The following is a 14,465-nucleotide window of genomic DNA, read 5'->3' as shown; positions in this document are numbered from 1 at the left end:
TCCTCCTCAATCCACTTTGATCCCCCCTTCTCCTTGCCTCTGGTCCTTCTCAGAAATGCCTTATAATATTATAAATCTGTCACAATCCCAAACTGCTTTTCCTGGCATCCCCTAATGAATCTCATACCCTGTAGGCAGAAATCCCCCCTCAGCCAGGGAGAGCGTCTCTGGTTGACTCATCTCAATAGATCTCACACCCAGACAATGCCTTCATCATCCTTTTTTAATGACCCTGAGGGGAGCCAAGTCAAGGTTATGTTTGTTCTGATTAGGTTATTGGGGTTCCCCCACCTGTCATTGTTCCTCCTCTTCTTTGTGCTTATGGACATTAGCCTTTAATAACATAACCTAACAACATAAAAAATAATGGAATTATGTGTATTACATGAAGTTTCCCCTCTAATAACAATATTAATAAAACATTTTGAGTAAAGACTTTCTTATGTTGCTTCTTTCTGTATTGACAAAACCACATTATTTTTTGTTTAGCCACTCTTTACTTCCTGTAAAGATCCTATTTTATACCAGAATTGTGCTATACTTTGTTTCCAGGAATTAAAATATAATTGTCCTGGGCAGGAGTGAATAATCTGTGAGGAGTGAGATTTTGGGGGCAGGCCAGCTGTCACAAATAGGCTGGATTTTTGCAACTCAGACAATTCTGTTAGTTGGGTCGAGGTTTAGAATTAATTCCAGTTAGTTTCAATGTTTTTGAACCTCAACAGTCAAAAAAGTTGCAGGGTTGTACTTTCCTTTTTGCCTTCTTTAATCACTGCCTACTTTCTTAGAAGAATGTTGCTGTCTGATTTGGATCTGCTGTCAAGATGAAGTACCATGCACGAGTATCTGTCTCTACATTAAGAACTAGGTTGGGGACTTTAGAGTATTTTCTTCCCCTGCTATGGGATCTCAAGGTTTCTCCATCATAGCCTAAATTATCACCTAATGCCTGGAGCTGAAATTAAAAATTGAAGTGCATGAATGCCCACTTTTTTTTTTTTTTTTTTTTTTTCCTCTCAGCTGTGGACTGCCATTACTGTCTTCCTTTCAAACATAACATACTGCTTTCTGTAGAAAAATATTATGGCCAAGCTTAAGTTCTCTATTGTCAATGTGTCTCACATACACTTTCTTTCGTTATCCAGTCTGGCGTTTATTTTACATATATGTAACAAGGCCCAAGTCGTAAAGCTTGTATAAGATAGACTGAATATGATAACATGTTTTTAATTTTTAATTAGGTAACACTTCACCTACTGTCTGAAAAAAATACTCTAGCTTTGTAGGGTTCTTTAAATGACATATAAACTTTAAAAAATTTCTACATTATAACTCTTTTTAGTTTCTAATAAAACACATAGCTCTTCTCCAAAGTGAATGACTTCTGAAGTATTAAATAGAAAGGGTTCTACACAGATACTCTATTACCTCTGTCTCATACAACAAAGTTCATCTTAGTTTTGAATATCTAACTCATTTTGATCTGAGTACATCAAAACAACAATTATTAATGATAGAAGTAATAATGTCATACACACACTTGTGCTCATAACACGTGGTAAGTCCTTGTTCAGAGAAAATCATGTTTTCCTACGCCTACGTTTGATTTCAGTAATCAAATACTGACTCACCAAAACACTTCAGTCATGCTGCTCTTAGGCTGACATCTGTTTTATTTCACATGTAGTGCCATCAGCACATTGACTGCAGCTTTTCTCCCATGTGACATGTCTTTACAAAAATATAAATGAATGATATGTTCACAGTTTGGGATTTTTTAATATAGAAGTTATGGTATAAAAATGAAAGCTCAGAAAAATACTCTAGAGCCCTAATTGTGCTCTTTTGATGTCTCATATATCATATCACGTGGGAATGGTTCAAAGCTGCACCAGGGGAGGTTTAGACTGGACATTAGGAAGCATTTCTTTTCCAAGAGGGTGGTCAAACACTGGAACAGGCTTCCTAGACAGGTGGTCGATGCCCCATGTCTGTCAGTGTTTAAGAGGCATTTGGATAATGCCCTTAATAACATGCTTTAACTTTTGGTCAGCCCTGAAGTGGTCAGGCAGTTGGACTAGATGATTGTTGTAGGTCCCTTCCAACTGAAATCATCTATTCTATTCTATTCTATATAAATAAAGGTGCATTTCAATAATTGCAATTTTTGTAACCTCAGTGGGACATTGAAGTAACTGGGATTGCTTCAGGACTGAACATATTCAAATTTATTGTATTTTTTGTGTTTAAAAGGAAAAAATGTTTCCAGTAATGAGCAAGGTACTTACACATGTCTTAATGAGAGTGAAAGTAAATGGAGAAGGAGAATTTGGGTCAATTTAACAAATGTATTTAAGTGGGTTAGGAAGCTAGGTTCAGTGCTGAAAATGTCTGTTGAAGGTACACAAAACAATTTATGTGGTAACTCTTGCTTGTAGTGTCTAGCTGAAAATTATAGCCCCACATCTTTTTTCATGTCCCTTGACACAATTATTCTAAGCTTAAATTATTTTGAGGAATTTCTTACTGTATTTAAGCATTTTTGCAGCAGCTTTGCATGAGTATGGATTTATTTATACTAGGAGACAGCTATATGAATTCATGAGAATATATTTCAGGCATTGTAGAAGAGTTATACAGCTTCAGGTAGATCTGTGAGTTCATTCCAATCTTCCTGAAGTAAAACTTGGCATGTCACGTTTCAGCAATAAAATATCCCATACAATTAGTCTTATCCACCAAAGTAAACAGTTGTCATGGTTTAAGACTTTTACTTTCTGTACTTTATTTGTCAGCCCTGCTTTTCTGCCACAGATTACCCCCTTCTTACAGCAAACTCAACTGGAGCATATGTATGCCTATGCCTCAGTAGCTCAGGGTGGTGTGTTAGTACAACCCCATCTTCACTGATGTCTCTTCTGCTACTCTTGCTATTTGGGCAGAAGCTCTTGCAAGAAATAAATGGGTAGCTGGAGCTGATAATTCCAGCCATTGCCTCCTGTGACTATCCTTCACAGCTGTCAATATCAATATTTGTTATGAACTCTTTAATATTGATACCAACACACCCTTCCTCATATTACAGATGGTGGAGGGTTGAATCCATCTCTTCAGCTTTTATTTTATGTTCTTGCTTTATCATTTTTATCATTGTGTTAAACTCAGTAAGATATTTTAAACAGCAACAAAAAATAAATATAATAATAATTAAACCTGTGCATGTTAGGACATTTCCTCTTTAGTCTTTGAAGAGAAATGCTTTTTGGAATCAACTGTAATTATAACATTTAGCAGGCAGTTGGTGTGTGCTTAGTCCTACAGCCTCTAAATATATTTGGAGATAAATATAACCAATAAAAACTTTGTTTTTCTTGGCTGGCTTGCATCCTGATTTGGTTTTTTTCTACCTCTAACTGGAGGCTTTTCAGTGAGAGAGTTTGAACAAGGACAGTTTATTATTCTGAAGTCAAGGGATAGCAAATTACTTGTACCACAAACTTCAAAGCAAGCTGTAGTGATATTAACCTCACAGTTTGTTCAGTCTTTGAGCAAAGTTGCGTGATCTTCAAAGCCATTTTCTGCCCTCCTTCATAAGCCAGATATGATAATTACATTTTAACACCTGTAATCACAGCATTTTAGGCAGAGAAATTTCAAAATTTGAAACAGAAAGGTTATGAACAACTTTCTCAATTAGATCCCAAGTACCTTCAGTTCTTAAATTCTTTTGTCTCTCATTCAGAGAAATAAAGGCTAAGGGGTATTGGTTTAGTACAGCTATGCATTCCTTCTCAGAAAAAAAGAACAAAAGCTATGATTAGAGCTATCAGCATCTCTGAAAGCTCTTGTCACTTTCTGAATATCTACAAGAAAAAGGACATCTTCTTAATTTACTTTGTTTAATGTCTGTCCATCTGTCTTCCTTGACCTTATCCAGCACCAGTCTTGTAAATGAAATCTCTTAAGTGTTTAGACACACTGTAAAAATTTAGACATGATTAGCTTCTATGCCACAGCTGTTTCCATTGAAGTCTCTAGGACTGTCTGTGATTAAGTTATGTATGCATGTGAGAATTTGCATGTTGACAGCCTTAACAAAGTGTCTTCCATTTTGCACATATTTTTCTGCATGTCTTTTTCCTCTCTGTGTATATTATGGACTCTTGATTTATTTATTACAGAGCATCAAAACTCATTTTGCTTGACTGCATTCCTGTATATATCGAAAGGAAATGAAGAACTAGAATAAGTGAAGAATTTTCTCAATTTGACACATGCTAAAGTTTGTGGGTTTTTGTCTGCTAACCATATAAGAAGATGCTTGTTTACGAGATAAAGTTTCCTGATTCTGCATAAATCAGAAATTCAATGCTTCCAACCTGTTTTTCATGATGTTTGTGGTTTCTTTGCCAAAAAAGAGATGTACCTGAAAACAAATGCTGTAATTTCAGATTTTAAAATACATTCTTGTTTAATATGATTTGAGGTTTGGGTAATCATAACTTGAGACGTACTAGTGATGTTTTATCACTCTAACAGTGGTCTAAGGGCATAAGCAAAAAAAAGGCTTGTAGGAAAAAGTAATATTCTTTATTGACCAACGGATGCAGTTGGAAAAATTACACCAGCCCTCAGGTGCACAAGCCCTTCTTCAGGTCAGAAGCACTTCTGCCCAATAGGAGCTGTTCTGTAGAACACAAAGTGCGCTCTTTTGCAAGATCTTGTTTTTGAGCATAGTTTGAGCACAGAACATATAGATTATAATGAAAAATATTCTTACATAAAAGCACTGAATTAAATAAAGTACTTCTCCACTTTATTGACAGTCATGTGGCATCTGACAGATGGTCTGCCTTTCCCCATAGATCAGGTAGCTGATCTTAAAATGTTTTGGTCAGTGTGTAATACCTGATCATTAGAGTAATTAAACTCCTTTTTTGCAGGTGATCAAATAAAAGTTTTGCAGTGTGATCCAAAAATATCTTTATTTCTATAGTGCCTTCATCACCCCTCAATGGCTTGGTTAAAGTTACTAATGATTTCATTTGTGCCAACAGAATTTGAAGACAATGATGAGCAGCTCCCACCTGAAACTGAACAAATGCCCCAGAAACAGTCCACTGACTCTGCAGGTTATAAGGAAGAATCTAAACCTACAGGTTGGCCTTGTAGCACATATAATCTCTCTTACTTGGCTAGTATTAAGAATTGTATGCCTTCCTTTTCTGCAAGCTTTTACTATATTTGAAAATTGGCTGTAAATATCATTCCTTACCTTAACTTTTTTCTTTTAAAGAAGTTTATAATGGAATAGTCAGGTTCAAGTTAATTAAACACTTACAAATGCAATTAAAGGCATGTTGTCATTTCCTGTTAAAAATAATGCACAAGGTATTTGCACTTGGAAAACCAACAAAATCGCACTAATGCCTCTACTGCCTAAATACCAAATTAATAAATGTGTACAGAGATCTATGGAAATATCAAATAAGGTGAGCATTGCTGAAATTCCAGGTTGAGATAAGCTCTTGTATTCAGAAATCCGTGAGCACTCTCTACAGGATGAAGTGATAAGGGAGGGAAATCAGAGGGAAAAAAACTTTAGAAAGTCACTCTCATGGATTGTGACACCCCCCCCCGCCCAAAAAAAAGGTAGAAAGAAGAAAATACCAGGAAAAAATGGGGAAAAAAACCCCAGCAAATAATCAAATTGCAGTATTCACAAACACCTACATGTGATTTTAACAAACCCTGGTTCTACAGACCGTTTTTAAAATTAATGTTATACCCACATTAATCAGAAATTACTAGACCATTCCCTGTGGCAAGGGATCTTGGGAAAAATGGGAATGGATGAATTTTAACTTTGGATGTGAATGATCAAAATATGTCCTGTATTTTCCTTAGTCATCCATTGTCCTATTAATAGCTTGCTAGATTTCACACGGAGTCATGTTTTCTTCTTTTTGGTATAAGGTAAAATTCGGCAGCACAGGGAACTCCATAGAACCATAAGCCAATGAAAAGATATACAAAATCCTATAGTAGCCTTTTCTCAAAAAGCATTTTGCAGGCAACTCATCTTTAATGGAGACAGTCTGCTTTAGTTTTTAAAATATACATTTTAGCTTTTATCTACTAGAATTTTTAGAATATGTTGAAGTGCAAAAGAGAAATAAATCCAACATAAAACATCTTATTTTAAATAGCAACTTGCTAAATACCCACATTTTTATGCATTGGAAAGAATCAACTCAATCTGTAAACAAAGCTGGGTTTTTTTCCCAAAAACCATAAATCAGTACACACAATATAAGTTTGCCTACTAAGTACATTTCACTGTAACATGCTGAAAATTATTTGGCAGCATATATTTATAAGTAAGTAATGAAAAGTCTGTATAAGCAAACAACATGTTTCAAAAAGACAAATGAAAATACGTTCATAATGAAATACATATCAGTTCCAAGGAATGGAAGTGTCACTATTATCCTACATTTTGCCTTTCTGTTTATTTTGATAGTTAAACTCTAATGAAGAAGACATGCTGGTTTCTGGTGTCTCTGTCTCAGCTTTGGCAGGGTTTGAGAGGGAAGGAAAGAAGGATTTTTTCATCTTTTTGTTGCTGAATATGGACTGAGGCCAGGACAAGTCATATCTAATACTAGCAGAACACTGGAAAAAAGCTATTAAAGCCTTTCCTTCCCCAGCAACTCACTTAGAGAGCGTGGGGGCAGAAGGCCTTTGAGGATTGTGTGTCTCTATGGTAACTATGCTCAGTAAAGGCAAAGGAGGCACAGAGCAAAAGAATATGAGAGATTGCCATATAGGCATTCCCTGTGAAAGCTCCAGATTTAGGGCTGGGGAGGATTGTTTCCTATCACCTCTGTGATAAGGAAAAGAAATTAAGAACAGCACTGTTGGATAGACCACCACCTCCTCTGAAGGAAACTTGTTTGCTCTTTTAGATCCATTTATTTTTAAACCATTACTGTCATTTCAAGTATTTTTCTTGACCATGTTTCTTATTTCTTTAAAAATATCTTCTTACTGTACATCACCTCTGCAAGCAGAATTATTATAACTTATATTTAATGGCAATGGTACAACTGCCTTACTTTAAAGTATTTTCAGTATTTTTGGTCCCTGAGGCCCAGTTTGAAACAAACCAAATGCCAGGGAGGCAACATTTTTGTTATGCTAAGGTTCAAATACCTAAACCAAAACCAAATAATGTTTGGGTTTTCCAGTTTTTGGGTTGTCCCTCTTCCCTACAAATGTAATCCTTTCTTCTTTTGTTACTTCTCCCCACTTAGCAGGGGAAAGTTTCTGCAGTTCACTTAGGCCTGTGTAATCTATTTAAAAGCTCCATAAGTATGCAATAATTGCTGCTGGATAAGTTTCCTTAAGCAAAAAAAATCTCAGATAGAGGTAATCTGATGGAATTATGTGCCTAGAGTAGAGGATCAAAGCTGGAACACATGCTGGTCCAGCATTTGCTAAATACAGCCTATCAAGAGAGGTATAACATGAATTGTAAGTGTTTCTGAGGTTAAGGTTCATATGGGAAGCACTCTATTGAGTGGATTTGTTACCATGTTCAATATTCTGTCTCAGATGATGTCAAGTATTTATTTAAATCCATTATTCTAGATAGCCTATATATTTCCAAAGTTTCATGACCTACTCAGAACAGAATGTTTTTTAAAGAGCAGGACTAAAAAAGACTCTCTGATGAAGGCTAGATCCAGACAGCACGCATTACCATCTTCTATACTTTATTGCTCTGAATAGGACTGTGGTACACAAGGCAGCACATGTGATTTCTACAGTGTCAATGTGCCAGGGATAACACGTGCAAAAAGCAGTTAGTGTAACCTAGTTATTAATGTATCCTTTGCTTATTTTCTTAAAATATGTGTTCCTAATGGAATCATCATTACATAATGCATTAGAGCTGCCCAGATTGAAGCAGGTTTTACCTGGCTACATCTCCATCTCATTTGGAAAACATCACTGCATAATGCAACATAATTAATTGTACCATTTACACAACATCTTTTAACGTACATAAAAAGGAAGGTATTTTCATGTTCCTATTTAGAATCATGGCAAGAGACAGAAATGTCATTGCAGGGGATAACTAATGGAATGACCCATATAGAATGAATGTGTAATTTAGTAAAATGCAAATGTTTATAAACATTTTCAAGAAAAAAATTGATTTCCAGTTCAGGATCAGACTATTTGAAATCTGCAAGGTGTTTCTGCTTAATGATATGCCCTTTTGCAGTTTTGGTTTATGTTTGGACTAATAATCATTCAAACAGAGGGAAGGTTAGCCACTGAGGTGTCAATCTAACAGTTGTGTTGTTCAAAGCTGTAAAGAAAAGAGGGGAAATGCATTAAGTATTCTTTGTTATAAAAGATCACAGAAATACTTGCTGAAATGCTTATTCGTTAAGCTATTATTTAGAAGTGGCTCAATTAAAATAAAGTTTAGCAGTTCATCTTGGGGACAGCGTGTCAGGACACCGCGAGGGCCAACTGCTCCCAAAGGAACAGGGAGCTGGCAGCACAGTGCGGCAACACGGCCGTCAGGAGCTGGGCAGCTCTGGCCCTGGGCGCTGGGCACCTCCCCGGGGACAGGGACGAGCCGAGGCCGAGCTGGGATGTCGGCCCGCGGGTGGGCCCAGCTTGGCAGAGCCCACGGCCGCGCATGGGGAGCTGGAGACTGGCCCTGCTGCAGCATGGCTGGGGCGCGGGCTGACAGCCCCCGGGGCTGACGTGGGGTCCCGGGCCTGGGCAGGGACAGCCCAGCCGGGCCTGGGGGTGCCCTCGGGGCCCTGAGCCAGCGTGTGAATTGCCATAGAGGGCCTGATTTATTTCAAATTTCAGTTTATCATATGTAGAGTAGAGGTAAATGGGGGTATTGAGAGAATAAAAGTTTCAGCCTCATAAGTGGAAGAATAGAATTCTCAAAAGCACCTAAGTATCTAGAAATTTCCTATATTTCTAGAGGACTACACATTAAGACCCAGCCCCATAAGGAGATGTAGACACTGCAGTGCCCCAAACCACCATACTAACTTTTAAGTGCCTGGCTTCATATATGGAATTAAGGGTTGTAGAAATAGGCACAACAAGTAGCAAACTAGCAAGGGGCCAGCCTTAGTGAGCCATGAAGGAAGGGCAAGAGGAGGCATGTATTTGAAACCCTGCATCTTTTTAAATTTGGCCAATGACAAAAGAACAGGAGTCCCTAACTACCTCTTTGGCAATTAACTCACTGGAGGCAGGGCACTGGCTTGCTTTCTTCTAGAAGACAGTAGTGGCACTGACCTTTGATATAATCGCTTCATAGGTAGCTTAGCCATCCAAGTCAGAAAAATTTGTTAGACGTGTTCCTTGTCCTGCAGGCGCTCACATATCCCACCTGTTATTGACACTTCCAGGCGATGCGTTAGTTGGTAGCATGTTAGACGAAAGTTAGGCAGCATCTCTACTCTGACCATTATGTTTAGTCTTGTTTCCTGCCAAATGTTACCAGTACCTAATCACTGAAATCCAGCTACAATGTACTTGGTAATAGGGTTTTTTGATCTGGCTCTATTTTGGAAAATTAAATGTGGCATTTGTGGATTTCTTCAACAATCCACAAGAGAAGACTCAGAGGTATTCAGTTCTTAGAGGAAATACTAGTTTTCTTAAAGAAGAAAATTGTAACAGAGCAATCTAACTCTTCATGAGCCAGAAAAATTGTTTGGATTTTTCAGGCTGGGGCAAACTCGAATGTTACAATGCTGCAATTTCAGTGAGCATTGGCCTGCTTAATGCCAGGGAGTAACCATAAAACACTGTTTTTTTAATGTTTTGGGGTTTTGTATTTTCAAGAAAATCGTCAAAGCTTTTAACATACAAGGCATTATGTAAGGCTTTCATTTTTAGTAATACCTGTCCTTTTTATGTTTAGGAAGTTATATAAGGAAAAATAGTAGTAATGGTCCTTTTTTGTAAAAATAGGTAAAAGCTCATTGGAATAGACTGAACCTGTTGTTGCTTGTGTCAAAATCTGTTCCTGCTCTTTCAAACTCAAAACAAGACAGAAACAACAAGAGGAGGGGAAAATTATAGCAAAGTAGAAAATCACTCCATCCGCTGTTCAAGCTCTTTCTTGCAGTTTCATTTCTGGCAAGAGACAAACACAGCATACACTGTAAGTCCCATCAAACTTACAGTAGTATCACACCATTTAAGTCATTGCTCTCAACTGCTTTTCTGTCTGTTAGCTGAAGGCACTGATATCAGACTTATTAAACAGAACACAAAAGAAAAATGATAAGAAAAAGAAGAAAATCCGGGTTGAAAATTACATGAGTGCAGGGAATGGGAATAGCAGTGACAATACCACATTGCTGCTGCCAGAGACTGTTCGTGATTTAGTAAGGACAAGGTGATGGTTTCATCTAGGCACCTCTGTATCTTCTTCTAGCTGAGATAGAACTTTGTCTCAGGACTTTCAGGGCCTAACAATATCTATTTGAGGAATATAATATTTGAGGAAAATAAAAATAATCCTAAAGCATAATGATGATTTTTAAATGCAAAATATTTTAGAGGAGCATAGCCTTCTATACACTATTTGTTTTTCAGAAATCATACTACCTGAGTTTGCAGAGGATGATTTTCCAGATATACCAGAAATGGAAATAATTAAAAGGAAGATTGACCTTTTCATGCATGACTGGCAAACCGTGGAGTCAGAAATCAAGCAGTCATCTCTAGTTCAGGTTGTTGTTTTAGAGATTGCTGAGCAAACTCCAGAAAGTCTGCTTAATCAGACTGTGCTGGTTATGGAAAGTAAGTAATACAGTTTATGTGATTTACACTTAACTTACCAAGAGGGATTTTGGAGAGCTTGTATGATGAATATATTGGGGGGGTAGGTTATACTTAGCTCTGTATTACTCACATGAAGTGGAAAAAGGACATGCTGTGTTCTGTGGGTGAGCTGAAAAGCACTCTAGCAGCCTATAAGACATAGGAAGAGTGGGGAATGTATATATTTGAAAAAAATTATATATGGCTATACAAATATGTACATAATAGCTCCCTAACAGCGCATTTCCAAAGTTACTTGCTCTATCTGTTCATGTCAGGATAGTGGTTTGAGACATGTACAGATATCAAAGGTTCACTAATGTACAATATTCATTGAAGTCAAGGAGACTTTCAGGGTGTGTAATAATCTAATCTAACCACCTGCATAGATTGTGTTTCAAGACTAGATTTTTACAGTATTGATATTTTTTTGGCAAATTATCTTTCTTCACTTGTGTGCTCAAATCTCTAACAATTTTGAGTACTGGATAAAAATATTAATACTACATTTTTCCTATCATTACTACAATGCAAGTGTTTTATTAATCAAAACATCTATTGTGCTAGCTTTACAATCAAATAAAATTTGACTGATGATCTCCCCCAATGAACAACAGGAAAAAACCTGTTGCAAACAGTAATGGCACTATCTGCATGTGTTTGTATAATAGTTTTGTATTACAAGTTCCCACTGAAAATACTAATTTACTCCAACCAAAAAGCAACCAGTAGAATTTCCATTTTTGGAGGAAGCAATATATTAATTCCTACATCTGGGGAGAACATTTTGTTTTATAAGTAGGAGAAATGCAACATACAGTTGGCATGATTTGCTTTCACATATGTGCTTACTTTTATGGACAAAGAGAATACATTCTGGCATGGCCAAATGAAAAATACTGAAACAGAAAAAAAATAATTAATCTTTTCAGAGCCTTTTAAATATCATGGTTGGGAATTATCTGCTGAAGACTTAGATGAGGAAGCAGAAGATCTGGCTGCTGAAGGGGAAGATGAAGAAGTTGAAGAAGAGGAAAATGAAAATGAAGAGGTAAGCATGCTCGCTTTGTCTATTTATGCTTTTAACTCATTTATTTTCAGTTTGAACATAACCCCAGAGAAGTCAGATTTTGCAGCCGATTTTGTATGATCCAGTTTTAGCCTTCTTACAGAATAAATATCAGCATATGCTTCAAGACCACTTTTGCTGTATTCCTATGTTCTAGCTGACAGTAGTTTTACTCCAGCGAGAAGCGTAAATACCCCATGCTAATAGAGAATGAATGTACCTTGTTTTACCAGATTGCAAAGAGGGGTTTTATTAAAGAAACAAATGTGAACTTTGATTTGTCAGCAAATGATTCTGTAAGCAATCGTGTAAACATCAGAAGATGCAGAGTCCTGATGTGCAATCCTCTGTTTCATCTCAGCTATTGATAATTTTCAAACATCCACTTTAATGAAATTAAAAGCGTAGCTTCACCTTTCTTTTATTTTCATCCTATATTGGGAGATTCCCATCCCCCAATTTGACAGTACAGGATATCCATATACTGTACTGGAGCAGTATTGGATAGATTTTTTAGAAATTAATTTTGTTGGATGAGTAATCTGACTGCATAATACCAGCTCTCATTGCCTTTTCTGAAGAGGTCTACTTCTGCACATTTAGAAGCAACAGAAAGTGAGTTTCAAGATCACAGCAGGAAAAGATTCTATCATAGATATTTCTAGCCTAATTTTGGTCTTCAATAGGTAACTATGATATTATCATTTCAAATTTAAAATGGTCATTCTTTTCTCAATAATTCTCTCACTAGATTGGACAGTTTGTTTCCTGACTCTGAATCTAAAAAGTGTGTATTTTCATAGACTTGCATTCAGCTTACAAACTGTCTGAGAATACCATGCTCATTCAATGCTCAGTTGATGTACTTGACATTTCTTAATCTGATCTACTTGATCTACTTAATCTAAGTGAACTACTGAACTCAAATAGTTTTTGAAAATTTTCATAATATTTTCAGGATGAAGAAAAAACTAAGGAAAATAAAAGGCACATGGGAGACACAAAACACTTTTGTCCAGTCAGTCTGAAAGAGAACTTTGTCCTTTACCCAGGACGCTATGAACATGCAGCTAAATATCAAGAAAAGATGTATTACTTTTCAACTTCTGAGTACAGAGATAAATTTTTGAAGAACCCTGAGGAGTATGTGGCTCACAATGAACCAATACAAGTGAGAATCTTCAAAATTGTTTAAAGCAGATAATAACAGATTAAAATCACTGTTTTCCATTCCCATTTATAATTGTTTGTTATTGCTAATTTTTTCTAGGTAACAATATATCAGGCAAGTCCTTGAAACAAATACAACACATTGCTTCCCTAGTGACTTTTTAGTGTACACATTGAATTAATGATGCAAATAAAGCAGAAAAGAGAGGAAGATTATAAAGGCTTACAATAATCCTAAAATGTGGTTAACGAATCACATATATTGGGGTTTTTTTTACTACCTTTAAGTCTTTTCTTTTTTGTAAACGGACGAAGGGTAAAAGAAGGGAAGATTTACCAGAACTGTCTAATGAATTTTCATTTTTACCTACTGGAATCAACTGCCATAGTGTATTTGTTCAGTATTTCCAGAGAGCAGGTAGTCTGTCTGGAACAGCAATAGAAAGCCTGGAAAAATTAAAATGCAAAGTTATGTGACTGTTTTTGATGCAATTTTTATAATGATATTTTGGAAGTGAAAAACAGTAGGGGGTGCACTGTAAACTCCAAATTGTTACAAAATATACCGATATTTTCCTATAGGCTCCTCCTTTACGGGTGTGTCTACTTGGGACTCACGGAGCAGGTAAAACTACTTGTGCACGACGGATAGCAGACAAATTAGGCATTTTCCATATTCAGTTTGAAGAATATCTACAGGAACTGATCTTACCCAAAACTAAAGAGAAAGTTGGGCCCCATGTTGATGAAGAACCTGAAGAAGATGACAGTAAAATGCCAATTCTATCACAGGAACTGGAAGACTTCTCTCAGACCATGACTAAAACTGAGACTGAAAAAAGCAAACAGGTAATAATCTGATCTTTTTCATGTCCATACACAAAATAACCATTTTCAGACCATAATAGGAATTTCCTATAAAATTCTAGCTTGATAAAAATCACTTATGTTAAATTATTTACTTGATGAAATTTGGAAATAATAGTTCTTGACAATGTTTTCTTATGAATGCCACAAACATTCTTCAAAACATTTCCAAGAATGATGTATAGGTTTTTTTCTAAATAGTAGAGAGAGATGCTAAATGGGGCAAAGGAAGACAAACTGAGAAAAAAAAAATGAAGGTCAGAATACTAATGGGAAGGTATGGTTTCCTTTAAGTATTTATAATACCCAGGTTCAGTCAGGTACATGTGCTCCAATTGCACAGGAGTTTAGAGATTTCACCAGCAGTGCTCTCTGCACTTTCCTGGGGCAAAAGACTAGAATGCCTCTACCAGCCCTTCAGTCTGATCATCCCTTGTCAAAAAATCAGAAATATTTCAGGGCAAGTTAATATTTTTTT

At 36.5% G+C, this 14,465-nt stretch overlaps 1 protein-coding gene across 3 annotated transcripts in view; it reads left to right on the top strand.

The window, feature by feature from the left end:
* The window catches only part of LOC115338651 (zinc finger and BTB domain-containing protein 24-like), an 84,649-nt gene that overhangs the window by 33,799 nt on the left and 36,385 nt on the right, over positions 1-14,465 (top strand). For all 3 annotated transcript variants that reach the window (XM_030007371.1, XM_030007370.1, XM_030007372.2), the window contains exons 18-22: positions 5,058-5,159; positions 10,654-10,860; positions 11,814-11,932; positions 12,909-13,121; positions 13,703-13,969. In XM_030007371.1, the coding sequence (XP_029863231.1) occupies positions 5,058-5,159; positions 10,654-10,860; positions 11,814-11,932; positions 12,909-13,121; positions 13,703-13,969 (908 nt within the window). The remainder of the gene's footprint in view (positions 1-5,057; positions 5,160-10,653; positions 10,861-11,813; positions 11,933-12,908; positions 13,122-13,702; positions 13,970-14,465) is intronic.

Source organism: Aquila chrysaetos, chromosome 2, assembly GCF_900496995.4.
Source record: "Aquila chrysaetos chrysaetos chromosome 2, bAquChr1.4, whole genome shotgun sequence".
Classification (NCBI taxonomy): Eukaryota; Metazoa; Chordata; class Aves; order Accipitriformes; family Accipitridae; genus Aquila; species Aquila chrysaetos.
Note: the sequence above shows the minus strand (reverse complement) of the source record. Positions and strands in the feature narration are given on the sequence as shown.